General features: G+C 37.7%; 1 protein-coding gene across 1 annotated transcript in view; it reads right to left on the bottom strand.

Moving 5' to 3' along the window:
• The window catches only part of LRP1B (LDL receptor related protein 1B), a 728,477-nt gene that overhangs the window by 300,068 nt on the left and 414,192 nt on the right, over window positions 1–14,217 (bottom strand). The window contains exon 32 of the mRNA XM_075181401.1: window positions 1,051–1,191. Coding sequence (XP_075037502.1) covers window positions 1,051–1,191 — 141 coding nt within the window. The remainder of the gene's footprint in view (window positions 1–1,050; window positions 1,192–14,217) is intronic.

The following is a 14,217-nucleotide window of genomic DNA, read 5'->3' as shown; positions in this document are numbered from 1 at the left end:
AGGGGAAAACAAACTCGTCCTTAATTTAAAAAGTGGCTCCCCCCTCCCTTTCCCTCCAGCACCAATGTTTCTGTTCCTGTGCTTTCGAAACTCAGGACAACGTGGCTTTTTAAAAGGGTCAGGGCAATCTTTGTCATTCATTTAATTTTCATTAAAATCAGAACGGGGGAATGAACGAGCGCTACCGAGGGTGCAAAAGGGGAGGGGCTGTCACACCTGTCGCCATCCTTGTCTCTGCTACTCGCTTATCCTTGAGCGCCCGACCAAGGATGACTCCTTGTCTTCAGGCTTTACCATGGGAATACGTCAAGATTAAAACCCTACTACATTTTTCTTTCATGCTTTCTTTTTACTTTGGAGAACAGCTATTCTCTTATATTTTAAAAAATAAATGATATTATACAACTATAAAATTTCAGTTTATACCTCACCCCTGTCACGATTTTGCACCATCAAAAATATTGCACCCCTCCGAAAGCCCTGCACCCTAGGCACAGCCCACTCAGCCTACTGGATAATCAAGCCCTGTGTCTATCCTTTAAATACTTCACTATGTTTATCGACAAGCAAAGAGTAAATATCTATATGTAAGAAGGGTTCCCCTTACCCCACCTGCATCAGTCACAATTGCTGAAATCCACCAAGCTTTTTGTGCTATTGGGCCAGAAATAAAAGCCATGGCACCACTGGTGTTAATGGGTGTTATTGGTGTTTTTAGTGCTAGTACAACAAATTTAACCAGGTGTGACACTGGAAACAATGTTTAAAGCATTACCATACTCTCAACCGCTGTTACTACTGTTGTGGTAGTATTCTATTTACTCTCTGGTTTTCGGAGACCATAAGTAACTAGACTGCATTTAAAATGCATTTTCAATTTTGTATTTTCTGGCATCAGAACATGCTATTGCAACACCAGTGAAATCTTGACCTAACCTGACCTGTGCTAGAAATGGGAGCTAACTAAATTGTATGCAGGTATATTAGGTCTACTTCATTGTTATATCTCAATCTTCAGGACTGTATACACAAAAGCAGGATATAAAATACCTTGCTGGGTCTCCTTATCATACAACTTCATATGTACAACTCCGGAAGTCTTGTTCCTCATGATGGAAACGTTCCCACCGTCCCTCTTAGTGCACGTTCCAATCTGGCCGAGATTTTGGTCAGCCCACCATAGTCTGTTATCTGTAAAACATTTCAGAAAACTTTGCATCAATGATCAGCTTTACCTTTCTTTATTTTTGGCTTTTTCTGACAAAGAGCTATTGCCCTGCTCGTTTGGAGCAGGAAAATAGCTCTTTCTAAAACTTTTCTGTTTGTGAAAAACTTTTAGCTGTTCATACAAATAAAATTTTAGTCCTACATGTGGAGCAGCCTGTATTGCAGCATTACTTTCACATTGTTCATCAGGGCACATCAAATTGTTAGATCAATGGCAGATTTTCAATTGAAAAACAGTAGTTGTAACTGGTGACATTCTGTGAAACGTGGCAGTGTGCAATAAAGGGCACTCCATCTGCGTTTAAATACATTTGTATGCATTGAAGAAGTCTGCTACAGACAATAGGGGGTACATTTACTAAAACACCTTAAAAAGGAAAGTGTAGGTGTTGCCTGTAGCAACCAATCAGATTCTAGCTATCTTTTATGTAGTACATTCTAGAAAATGATATGTAGAATCCGATTGGTTGCTATGGGCAAGGCTTCCACTTCCACTTTTTATAAGTTTTAGTACATCTACCCCTGGATGTAATAGACAAGTGTTTAGCAGTGACGTTGATGCTACAATGTTAGAAAATGTACAACAGGTAAAAAAAATAATCAAGAGTAACATTGCGGACCGTGGTGCAAAATGTTGTCTTTAGTATATAGTTAGCAACTACCTTCCTGAAAGTTATGCTGAAACATAAAATATACACTGTTTTGATAACAGAGCCCCTTTAAGCTTATTTATATCTTTATTACACAGGAGAAGTTAGATTGAAGGACTTTAAGTCTCAGCAGGAACCAGTTAATGCATTATATCAATCATCTTTACCTGCACAACATGTAAACCACTACTCATTTCCTGTATTGGGTGCACAGAATGGAACTGCTTAAAATAAATATTTGATGAAAGTGACTGATGCTTATTTGAATACCACTAATGAGGTGCAATAAATAAAGTTAAAATGAATATTCAGTTGCTCAGTAGTGATCATTTGCATAGTTACTGGCAATTTGGGGGAAAGCGGTGAGAACACAGATACTAAATATAGTGGTCTTATGACGAACTAAAATTATATTTACAAGCAAATATATATTATTCCTATATAGAAGAACACCTTGTAACAATAACAAAATGAGACATGAAAAGTACTATACTATCACAGATATATTATACTGAGCATCTGTGGGTGCATTGTGAGTCATACTATCTCACAGCTGCTGCAACTAACTTACTTATATTGTGAGTGCTTGTATAGCAAACACTAACTCAATGCAAAACAGGGAAACACAGATCCAAATCTAAAAAGGAAAGTGAGGTTCCAGAAAGTCAATTAAACCGATTTGGAAGACAAACAAGGAACTTAAATCCCAAATTCCCAGGCGGAAGTTGAGGTTTGCCAGCAAACCACCCAAAACAAGTCATCATTGAAGAACAACTAAACATAAAATACAGGTTCAGGGAGCCTATGACAACTGAAGATCTTTGTTGTAACCAGACATCCAGTCCCAAGTTCTGCCATTGGAACTACATGTGTGTGTATATATACATCTAAACACACATACACATCACCAACCCACTTGCAACACCAACCTCAAACTTATATTCCATCCTTCTGTTCCATTCTCATCTTGTCATTTTTGCTTGACAAAGATGTAAACAGTTATATATCATATCTATGCATTCAGTACAATTATTTAATTAAAAAAAAAAAACTTATGTTCACAATACTCTGTGGTCTGCTCAAAAAATGGCACTATTATTGTTTTTTCTACTGCCATCTGGAAGAAATAAAGTACTTACTAATGTCATTTTTTTTTAAAAGAAACGGCTTTTGTCTGAAGCAACAGTCAAACAATTCATTCACAGCTCGTTTTTTCCCTACCTCTGACTTATTAGTTAAAAAAAACTTAGCGCGCAGTTAACACTTACTAAATAATTTTATGCTCTGAAATGCAGCCTCTTCTAATTGCTACTGAGAAACCTATACTGTACATTTACCTACTGGGTAGTATTTCAACCATAAGGCAGCATGATAATTAATAGCAATCAACTGTAAATCATTTTATTATCATTTGGACTACACTGCTTTTAAATGGATGGAAATCTGCTGCAACATTTTTATTTACTTAGATATTTTAGCAAATATTGCATACTGTCATACCTGGAAAAGTATGTCAGGAACCCCTGGAGAAAATTCTATTAGCAAACAAAGTTTCTGTTATTGCAACCACAGAAAAGTGTGTGTATTTGGTTTTGTCCCATGGAATCGATTTTCTGACATTTCTAGAAAATATTTCTACATTGTTCCTCTATTTCGGTTACAGTAAGTGTATTCTCTAGTTTCATTAGTTTGCAGGAAGGCTTTGCCAGTTGACACAGACAAATGTAAAATGCTACCTTCGGAGACACAGAATAAAGAGAGATATGGCAGGTTAAATGAGATCACACTGACCAAGATGGATAAGAGATGGGATATTGAACTCATAATAGACCAATTATTTAGAAAGTTGGGCAAAATATCTATAGTAGCAAATGGCGATGGAATGAATAGGGAGTCAGAATGTACAGCAAGGGGAATAGAAAGCAAAATAAAATAAAATTAGGTAACAATTGTAGAACAAGCACTGTACAATCGCATCTCAGAGCAACATTTTCACAGAAATCCAAATTGAATCCAGTGTTCAGACATTGGATGGGACAAGAATGAAATTAAGAAATATGAGATTAATTTTCATTTGCCGGCATGACAGGATATAAATTAGCTATACATAAATAAAATTATATTTTCTGAAATGTACAGAAATCGTTATGGCAACAGAAAGATGGAACTGCAAATCTGGGAGCTGCTTTTATCTTCTCAAATACATTCTCTAATGTTCCAGCATTAATATTTCTGTGTGTTTGGCAAAGATCATAAACATTTAAACAAGGATTATGAGGATAGGCAGGCCCGACAGTAGATTATTAATATACTTTTATGATTAAGAAGAGTAAAAATAGTGTATGTGGAGAACAGCTTGAAAAAGCAATTTTTTGAATGATTAGCCCTGAATGATTTAGGTAGTGAACATGTTCTAATTTTATTTTTAAGTACATTACACTTTGGTGTAGTCTCCTATTATATTCATTTTTAGGTAGGTGCAGGATGTGTGTCCCCACCGTAACCCCTTCACCTCTGAGCCTATTTTGGTGTTTTTTGGTTTGGTCATTATCATCATCATCATTTATTTATTTATATAGTGCCACTGATTCCGCAGTGCTGTACTCACTCACATTAGTCCCTGCCCCTATGGGGCTTACAGTCTAAATTCCCTAACACACACACACACACACACACACACACACACACACACACACAGACACACACACAGACACAAAGTGCATTCATGACTGTTTTAGAGGCACTCCATGGCTAATTGAGTATGTCTCATAAATTTCATAATAAAATTTGCAGTTGAAAATGATTGTGCACTTTTATAAAAAATGTTTGCTAGTTTGCATGCTCTTGAATTAAATGCTTAAAATGTGTAGGGACAATATAGGTAGCCCAACAAGGCATACCATTTTGAAAACAAGACAACCTACTGTATCAAATAAGGATACTCATGAGTTTTCTTGAAACCACAATGGGGAATATGTGGGTATTATAATCCTTCCATTTACAGGGAAGAATACATATGTACTTTTTTATATAGCTGCCAACCAAACACTAATTAACAAGACGAAATCTAGGGTATAGATAACCTTTAGTGTAACTATAATGTATATTATATTGTATATAACGTGTATTATATTAGACACAGGGGCAAAAGCTGTTCTATGGGACAGATTCAATTCCCCGCGTTGTTCTTTAGAACAATGAGAGCCGCACTCAGTTACCATTATTACGGTAATTTTAATGCAGATTTTTGTTCGCAGCTCACGGAGCTGCGAGCAAAAAGCAGCGTTGAAATTACCGTAATAATGGTAATAATGTGCAGCTATTACCGTAGTAACGGTAATAGTGCATGGCCCCTGTTGTTCTATAGAATTGAATTCCCTCCTATGAGTCCATCAAAACAATAATGAACCATATATTTAGTAAAGAATAAATGAAATGCATTGTAGTAACGGAGTAGAGACCATAGTTGGTTTCTTTGATGAAACTCTCTGTAAACTCTCTGTAGAGGAACTGAATCTCTGCTAACAGGGAACTGAAAGTGACTTCTGCTAACATAGAAGAAGTTTTACAAAACTGAATAGATGTGCACCACAAATCCCATTTGTTTTGTGCCGATGCAGCTACACTGTCCACCCATCGCAGTTCAAGGTGCAAGTCTACTTTACAGTCTTTGGAGACTCTTCAGCAAACTAAGAGTGCAAGAAGGTGGAAGATCTCAATTGGTGAACTGCGTTAGTATCAACGTCACAAGTCCAAACTCTGACCACATTATAACCACAACCTTTAATTTAATAAACCCTTTGCAAATTTATCCTAAGCTACTGTTCAGTGTAGAATAATGTATAGCTTACATTAATCATGAGTGTGAGGGGGCATCAGGATGGTACAAAATACCGCCCTCCTCCTCCAATCAGCCGCTGCAAACTTCTGCTCCACCGCATATGCCACCATCTCGCTCTACAAACCGTTGCGTTTTGACGAAAACAAATCAAGGTGTGTGAAATCAAAAGGGATTTTCAGTGGTTTTGTGCTTTGCAAATAAGACCAGGAGCCTATCATAGTAAAGCATTAATAATTAAATGAGTGCTTTGCCTTTAATACTGTTATAAAAGTTGAAGAAACTAAATGTTGCAACAACTAGTAAAACTATTTTGTCAGTGTAAGGTCATTAAGAAATAAATCAATATACAGTGAAACCAGTTTATGTTAGTAGTACCTCTAAAATAACAATTGATACGCTTTAAGTAAAATGTTTTGTCTACACGGCATTAAGTTTGCACTTCAGAGCTTCTGCATCAGAAACTCCAGACTGATAGTCTACGGATGTGTACAGTGGGACTAATTATTGGCTGCTCTATTGTAAACCACATCACGTGTTGTACAATACCGAAGAGCAGCCGGAATACCACCAATAATACAGATGAGGCAAGACTGGTGAGAGCTCTTCGGAATCTGCATTTAAAGTGAAACTGGAAAATATTTTGATATATTGTTCTCCTGTCTCCTGTGTCCCAACAGCTGTGCTTGCTCAATAAAATCACTCACAAGATGCTCACTGACATATTTTTATAAAATATCCCACATCCTAAATCACTTTTGTCAGTAAATAAACCACTCAGCATTCTGCAACATTTATTTTAAACTTTTTATTTTCATTTTGAAATAACAAAACATGTCACGACGGATTCCATCGCAGTGGTGTTTGGTTCAAAACATAGCATTAAAATCCAAATACAACATTGCAATTAAAAAACTCTTTAAAAAGTGAAATAGAATATATACAAATAATGCCATGTGTTTGAAAGTGTAGTGGAATAACAAGAGTGCAAGTGCAAGTTTATGGCGGGTGAAAAGGAAACAAGGAGGTAAGTAAACAGTGGGTGTAGTCTGGAATTGGGGCATTGAGCAATCTAAAGAGCAGCATATATTGAAATCACACAGAGCAGATTTACTGCTCTGACAGCTGTTAAAAATCTGCAAGCAGCGTTTAGGGCCAGCTGCAAGCAGCGTTTAGGGCCAACTGCAAGTAGCGTTTAGGGCCAACTGGAAGTAGCGTTTAGGGCCAACTGCAAGCAGCGTTTAGGGCCAACTACAAGCAGCGTTTAGGGCCAGCTGCAGGCAGCGTTTAGGGCCAACTGCAAGTAGCGTTAAGTGCCAACTGGAAGTAGCGTTTAGGGCCAACTGCAAGCAGCGTTTATGGTCAGCTGCAAGCAGCGTTTAGGGCCAGCTGCAAAACAGCTTATGACAAAAGTGCTTCATAGAATTCTATATTATTATTCCTCCAACTGTCACATGAGCAATTAAACAATTGCTTGGATACTGCAAAGGACTTTCACTAGCTGCATTTCTGCTGCAGGAAAATCTCTTGTGTAACTCTTTGCAGTCTCGTCAGTCTAGCTGCATATTGATACACTCTGAGATTCTGCTGATGGCAATAGGATAAATGTTAAGTACACATAGGTAAGGTAAATGTCCTAGGCTGGTAGAGATGTAATTAGTGTGTTGTGGTGTTGGTTGCTTAGGGATGAAGAGAGCATAGGAGTGTCAGTATAATCTTATTAATATAGTAGAATTGGGAAGCGGTTTGCAGTGATGGGGTCACATCAAAATGTTCCTTGTGGGGCCCAAAATCTACATATGCAGTTTGTAGATGTCAATAATCTCAGCGCAACACAGAAGGGATCTGGTAAGTATTTCTTATGTGCATTATATTATTTCATTACAATGTTTAAGATGTGATTTTGAAATTGATCGCATACACAATTTTCAAATTGTACATTATAGGCGGTATAATGTAATGCACATTATGTCACAAGTTAAAATAAAAAATGGTTTGTGCTAATCTTAAAACCGATTAAATGATATAAACTAACAAAAAAACCTCATAAATATGAATCATGAAATCTGTTTTCTGTTTTCATCTAAATTGAAGTCATTATTTTTCTTGACTTAAGATGCGTTTTATCTTCTTTCAATTAAGAAAGGGCAAATGTACCGTAGTAATTAAGAGCAAATATAAAACTGATTACATAACAAGAAGCAATTAGCCGACACATTCTTCACTTTGTTTTTTTTGTTGTTTTTTTCTGATCATCACAGCTGTTGTGTCTCATGTGTGTGAGGTTATCCGTTCTACAGCTAAATGAAACAAATGACACTTGGGGTAGATTTACTAAAGCTTTTAAAGTTGAACAGTAGAGGTATTGTCTATAGCAACCAATCAGATTGTAGCTATCATTAATCTAGTACAGGTTTGACCAACCTGTGGCTCCCCAGGTATTGTGAAACTATAAGCCCCAGCATGCTTTGCCAGTAGACAGTCAGCTGATAGCTGGCAGGGCATGCTGGAACTTGTAGTTTCACGACACCTGGGGACAGGTATAGGTTGGCCAGGCCTGGTCTAGCACATTCTAGAAAATTACAGTTAGAATATGATTGACGCTATGGGCAACACATCCACTTTTCCTTTTAAGAAGCTTTAGTAAATGTCCCCATTTGTCTATAGCAGTAAGTCAGCAAATGCAGGAGGCGGCATGGTGGCTCCACCCTGCCTAACATTGCTGAGATTAGCGCAAACCTGCAAGCGGGGGAGAAGGAGATGATGATGTGAATTGTGTCATCAAGCTCCATCTCCATCTACTAAGCTAGTGAATTGGGCGGGATCTGAGCTCTTCCAGGAGTTTGTGTGGACTCCCAAAAATTCAAACTTTACTGCAGAGTACGCAAGTATGTTTCAAACCTATAGACAGATTTACATTACAGACAGCACATTTGGGGGTAGATGTATCAAGCTGAGAGTTTTCCGACGGGTTTGAAAAACCAATCAGATTCTAACTATCATTTATTTAGTACATTCTACCAAATAACAGCTAGAATCTGATTGGTTGCTATAGGCAACATCTCTACTTTTCAAACCCGCTGGAAAACGCTCAGCTTGATACATTTACCCCCTTATGTCTATAGGAACAATGTATCCCCATATCTTCCCTGGGGTGCCTAGTGGGTGGGTGTGTACAAAGTATCTGGGTCTGTCCTGCCTTGGGGTCCCAAGAGTGGTGGATTATAATAGGGGTGGATGGAACAACCACCCAGAGTTTAGATAGGCCCACTACACCAAATCTTACCATCAAAAATGGATTATGGGTGGTGAGGAAACGGTAAAGATAACTGTGAAAAAATCTCTGATTGGTCTGCGCAGTAACAGTCCCCTAGACAAGTAGCGCTGGTGTTTACAGATGGTGCACTCTCAGACATAAAGCAGGGGCCAAAAACTCACTGTCTGGGATTTAAATATTCTCTGCCCCTACAGCCCCTGATTTTAATGTTGTCTCCAGTTGTGATATACTTCTGGAACCTTTATGAATATGTCTGTGAATGTTAAATGTTACTCATTCATAAAATGCTCATCCAATGGCAGTGACTTTGTGTTTGTTGTTGCTATCAGGTACAAAGTACATTGAAGCCACTTGGAACACATTAACTCTGTTTTAGCCTCTAGGACAGGGTTAAATATATCTTAAAGATAAAACTCAATGCAACAATTAATTCTAAATTACATTTTTTAAATGCTCACCGGCAACCATGACCACACAATATATTAGTTTAGCAGGTAACTAAACACACTTCCTCATATTCACAAAGAGAAAAGCATTGAAAAACTAATTTACATATATCAGCACTAACTCTTGTCAACTGCTTGTCTTCATTTTGAAAAAGAATTGAACCAACATTCATAAAGAACTTATGAGCTATAAGTCATTCAGTAGGGCTACAAAAGCAATTTGATGTCATTGAGAGTGGGTGAGAGAGGAACAGTAGGAGCATCTGTCTCCTGCCATAGATTTGATGCACAGGAAAGGTTAATAAGCACGTACACATATGCTTTTTCAATGTTTATATTTTATTATATTATCTTACAAGTATTTGTAATTGTTGAATCTTTAGTACAATTTCCTTTGCATTCATGCTTACTGCCTTTACTTTACTCTTGATTTTAAGTATTGAAACTAAAATGTTACAAGGTTTGTTTTATTATCTTAGTTTTTGAATCACACGCTGTTGTTTTGTAATATTTCTGCAGATCTGTTTGAAACAAAATTGTGAAACTTTTTACAGATGTAATAGGTTTCTTGCAACTACAGTTATATAACATTGAATCCCAATAGTAGCCTTAATATGTTTGTTCTGCCCTGTTATACCCCCATGTATTTGTTGCTACATAGCTGCTATGGCAACCGCTTCACACTGTGCAATAAACGATAAGGATGATCACAAAGCTGGAATCAGTTAATGTGTACTTGCTGTTCAATAAATAGAGAAATAGATAGATAGATATGAGATAGATAGATAGATAGATAGATAGATAGATATGAGATAGATAGATAGATAGATATGAGATAGATAGATAGATAGATAAGCAAACACACAAACAAAATTTTCTATCATGCTTTACAGTGGCACAATTAAAACTGTGGTAGTGATGGTGGTGGTGGGGCTTCTCTATCTTGCATTATTGTGGATGTAGGAGCACTGTGGTAGTGATGGAAGTTAGGGTGGTGGTGAGGATTCTCTATCTTGTATTACTGTGGAGGTAGGAGCACTGTGGTAGTTGGTGGGGTACAGGTTAACGGCTATGGGAAAGCCGACATACTATTAAACGAAGCGACAACAACGAATGGTATAAGGGCGATAATAATAAAAATACTACTTACTATATAACAGATAATAACTTTTTCCGAAAGGTTTCAATGACCGGTCACTGTAATCTCCAAGTGGGCTAAACAGTTACAGTAGGATATTATGTCACTTACCATAGACAGAGTGAAAATGCCGGTTTTAAAGCGGCATTATTCGGACCCCACATCTGTATATCATTATACATGGGGTGGGGTCTGGCTATTGCCGCTTTAAAACCGGCATTTTCACTCTGTCTATGGTAAGTGACGTAATTTCCTACTGTAACTGTTTAGCCCACTTGGAGATTACAGTGACCGGTCATTGAAACCTTCGGAAAAAGTTATTATCTGTTATATAGTAAGTAGTATTTTTATTATTATCACCCTTATACCATTCGTTGTTGTCGCTTCGTTTAAATGTATGTCGGATTTTCCATAGCCATAATATTGACTGCCACCGGTGGTAGTGATAGAAGTTAGGGTGGTGGTGGGGATTCTCTATCTTGCATTACTGTGGAAGTAGGAGCACTGTGGTAGTGATGGAAGTTATGGTGCTGGTGGGGATTCTCTATCTTGCATTACTGTGGAGGTAGGAGCACTGTGGTAGTAATGGAAGATATGGTGGAGGTGGGGATTCTCTATCTTGCATTACTGTGGAGGTAGGAGCACTGTGGTAGTGATGGAAGTTAGGGTGGTGGTGAGGCTTCTCTATCTTACATTACTGTGTAATGAGGAGCACTGTGGTAGTGATGGAAGTTATGGTGCTGGTGGGGATTCTCTATCTTGCATTACTGTGGAAGTAGGAGCACTGTGGTAGTGATGGAAGTTATGGTGCTGGTGGGGATTCTCTATCTTGCATTACTGTGGAGGTAGGAGCACTGTGGTAGTAATGGAAGATATGGTGGAGGTGGGGATTCTCTATCATGCATTACTGTGGAGTTAGAAGCACTGTGGTAGTGATGGAAGTTAGGGTGGTGGTGAGGCTTCTCTATCTTACATTACTGTGTAATGAGGAGCACTGTGGCGCTGGTGGTGATGGTGGTGGTGGAGAGGATTATCCTGCATTACACTAGAATAAAGAGAGGGAAGAGAGTCTGTGTGCAATAGTCTAACACTTTATCGATCTTACTGATTGGCTTGCAGTCTCCAAAGTGATAGCAGTGTTCTCTACAGATTGGTAGATTCAAACATAGTACAGGACAGAGGTTTCAGTTTAAAACTTAATTTTGAAAAAAAGACAATAGCCCCTCAGCTTCCAGTCTGTTCAGTAACTCCCTTCTAACATATTAAATGATTTTAAGGCATGATTGGACCATTATAGCTTTATGTGATATTCCAGTGTGATCTCCACTCATCTTGTGTTTCATTTTTCTTTAAGTTCAGTTGGGGCAGAAATTCAAAGGATCACCTTGAAAACTCTTGAAGCCTATGCCATGAAAAGGCACTGTTGCTCCCCTCAGAAGTACGTCTATCAAATGATAGCAGTGATTGAATGATTACTTCCTTCCACCGGAGATATAGAACAGAAGCAGTCCCCGCTTATCATTTCTGATAAAATGCAGATAATAAAGAAAGTTGCACGAAATTACAAAATAATAAAGTGCATAACACAGACTATCACGTAGAAGTACATATAAATAGACCGCTTTCCCAAACTAACAATTTACCTGCTTAGAATTGTGCAGAGAAGCTGAGAATCTCAGAAACCTTCTCGACCATTCCAAAACCCACAAAGAAATAGCAAATGCTGTTTATTCTCTCCAACTCATAATTTCTCCAAAGCTGGCATTTGATATATTAATTTTTTTTTCTTAGTGTTTTGAAAGCATCTCGTTTTGAAAAGAAAAATTCAATAAGTACTTTCAAAAACAAAAGTTAAAATCATTACAGCTCATTAAAATAATTTTCTGTTTGACACATTCGGCAATTAAAGTTCTGATCTAAAGCACAGTATATGATGCAAGTACACAAAACATACATGCTGTCTGTTCCAATTAAGAGAAGACAAATGAGACATTTTGAATATCAAACACAGTAATTACTGTACTTATGGTAATGAAAATATTATTGTTTCTTTTTTCTCAGTGTATTTGCTAAATGTTCTTAAAAGGAAAAAAAGAACCTATTAATGCAACTTGGAAAAGCTTGGAAACAGCATTATTTTGGGACACAGTAACATTGTCTCTATCGTCGCATACATTTCACTTTAGAGATTTCGAAAAGCAGTCGTAATGTGCCATCTGATGGGCAATTAGTTCTCATTAATGGCGGACTGAGCACTTATAGGAGTCAACTGTGTGCTGTACTTAGTGCTGGGCACGCTGCCTAGATATATTTCATATATTACCGTTAACATAATGAATAGTGTAATAGTAATTAGGAGACTGATGGGTTAGAAAATCTAGGTGCACATATGTGACACTGGCAGGACTGATGTCAGCTATATCCCTGTGTTTAAAATTCACAATATAACCGACAATTAAGAGTAGATTTCTGTTTTATTTTACTTAGGGTTTACAAATGTCCCTGTTTTTGCCCCTGGGAATTTTGACACTTAATTTTCTAGAACTTGTTCCTATTTTTTTAATGCTTCTTTATCAAAAAAAAGTCTGAGTGTTATGCAGAAATGGCTTTAGTGCATTCAGCAAGTGATGGAAAATGTGGCAGGTCTACTTGAAAAGAATCTGGACCTCAACCAAACAAGCCATGGGTATGGTGTCACTTTTAGTACTAGTATACCTAAACAATTAATGGTGACCTGGGCACTCCCTATATTGCACCATGGACCAAATATTTAATTATTTTTATTTTTATACAATTACCCCTAGGGAATCTAGCCCTCTGCTGGCTGTTTTAGGGCTGGTTTAGCACTAATGCATGGAGACTCTATACATTGGGTTTCTCTGCCATTTTTTTGCTTCCGACTTTGCTAGTACCAGCCTAGGCTGGCAGCACTAGTACTATTTTATTGAGTACTTCAGAATTTAACACAAAACAACATTCACGCTATAAGGTGTAATCCTTGATTCACAACTATCCTTTGTTCCCCACATCAACTCTATATTTGCATCATGCTGCATACATCTAAAGAACATTTCCAGAATACGTACATATCCCACATAGGACACTGCAAAAACTTTAATTCATGCACTCATCATCTCCCGCATCGACTACTGTAATTCTCTCCTTACTGGTCTTCCCAAAATTATACTCGAGCCCCTACAATCTATTTTGCATGCAGCGGGCAGATTGATTTACCTTGCAAATTGGTCTTTCTCTGCTGAGTCACTCTGTCAGTCTCTACATTGGTTGCCTGTTTTTCAACAAATTCAATATAAAATTCTTCTACTAACATACAAGGCCGTCAACAAAATTGCACCAACATACATCTCCTCACTTGTCTTAAAATATGTCCCAATTCAACACCTCCGTTCTGCACAAGATCTGCATCTCTCTTCCACTCTCATCACATCCTCCCATTCACGGTTACAGGACTTTTTCGAACTGCACCTACTTTATGAAATTCACTCCTTAGCACAATAAGACTTTCCCCTAGAACAAATATTGACCCATTCCAGCATCATGATGGCCAAGTTCTACATAAAGCTTCTACCAGAAACACATTTATCCACATCAATAACTGAAGGACTATTAAAACTTAAAGC

This window comes from Mixophyes fleayi, chromosome 7 (genome assembly GCF_038048845.1).
Source record: "Mixophyes fleayi isolate aMixFle1 chromosome 7, aMixFle1.hap1, whole genome shotgun sequence".
Lineage (NCBI taxonomy): Eukaryota > Metazoa > Chordata > Amphibia > Anura > Limnodynastidae > Mixophyes > Mixophyes fleayi.
Note: the sequence above shows the minus strand (reverse complement) of the source record. Positions and strands in the feature narration are given on the sequence as shown.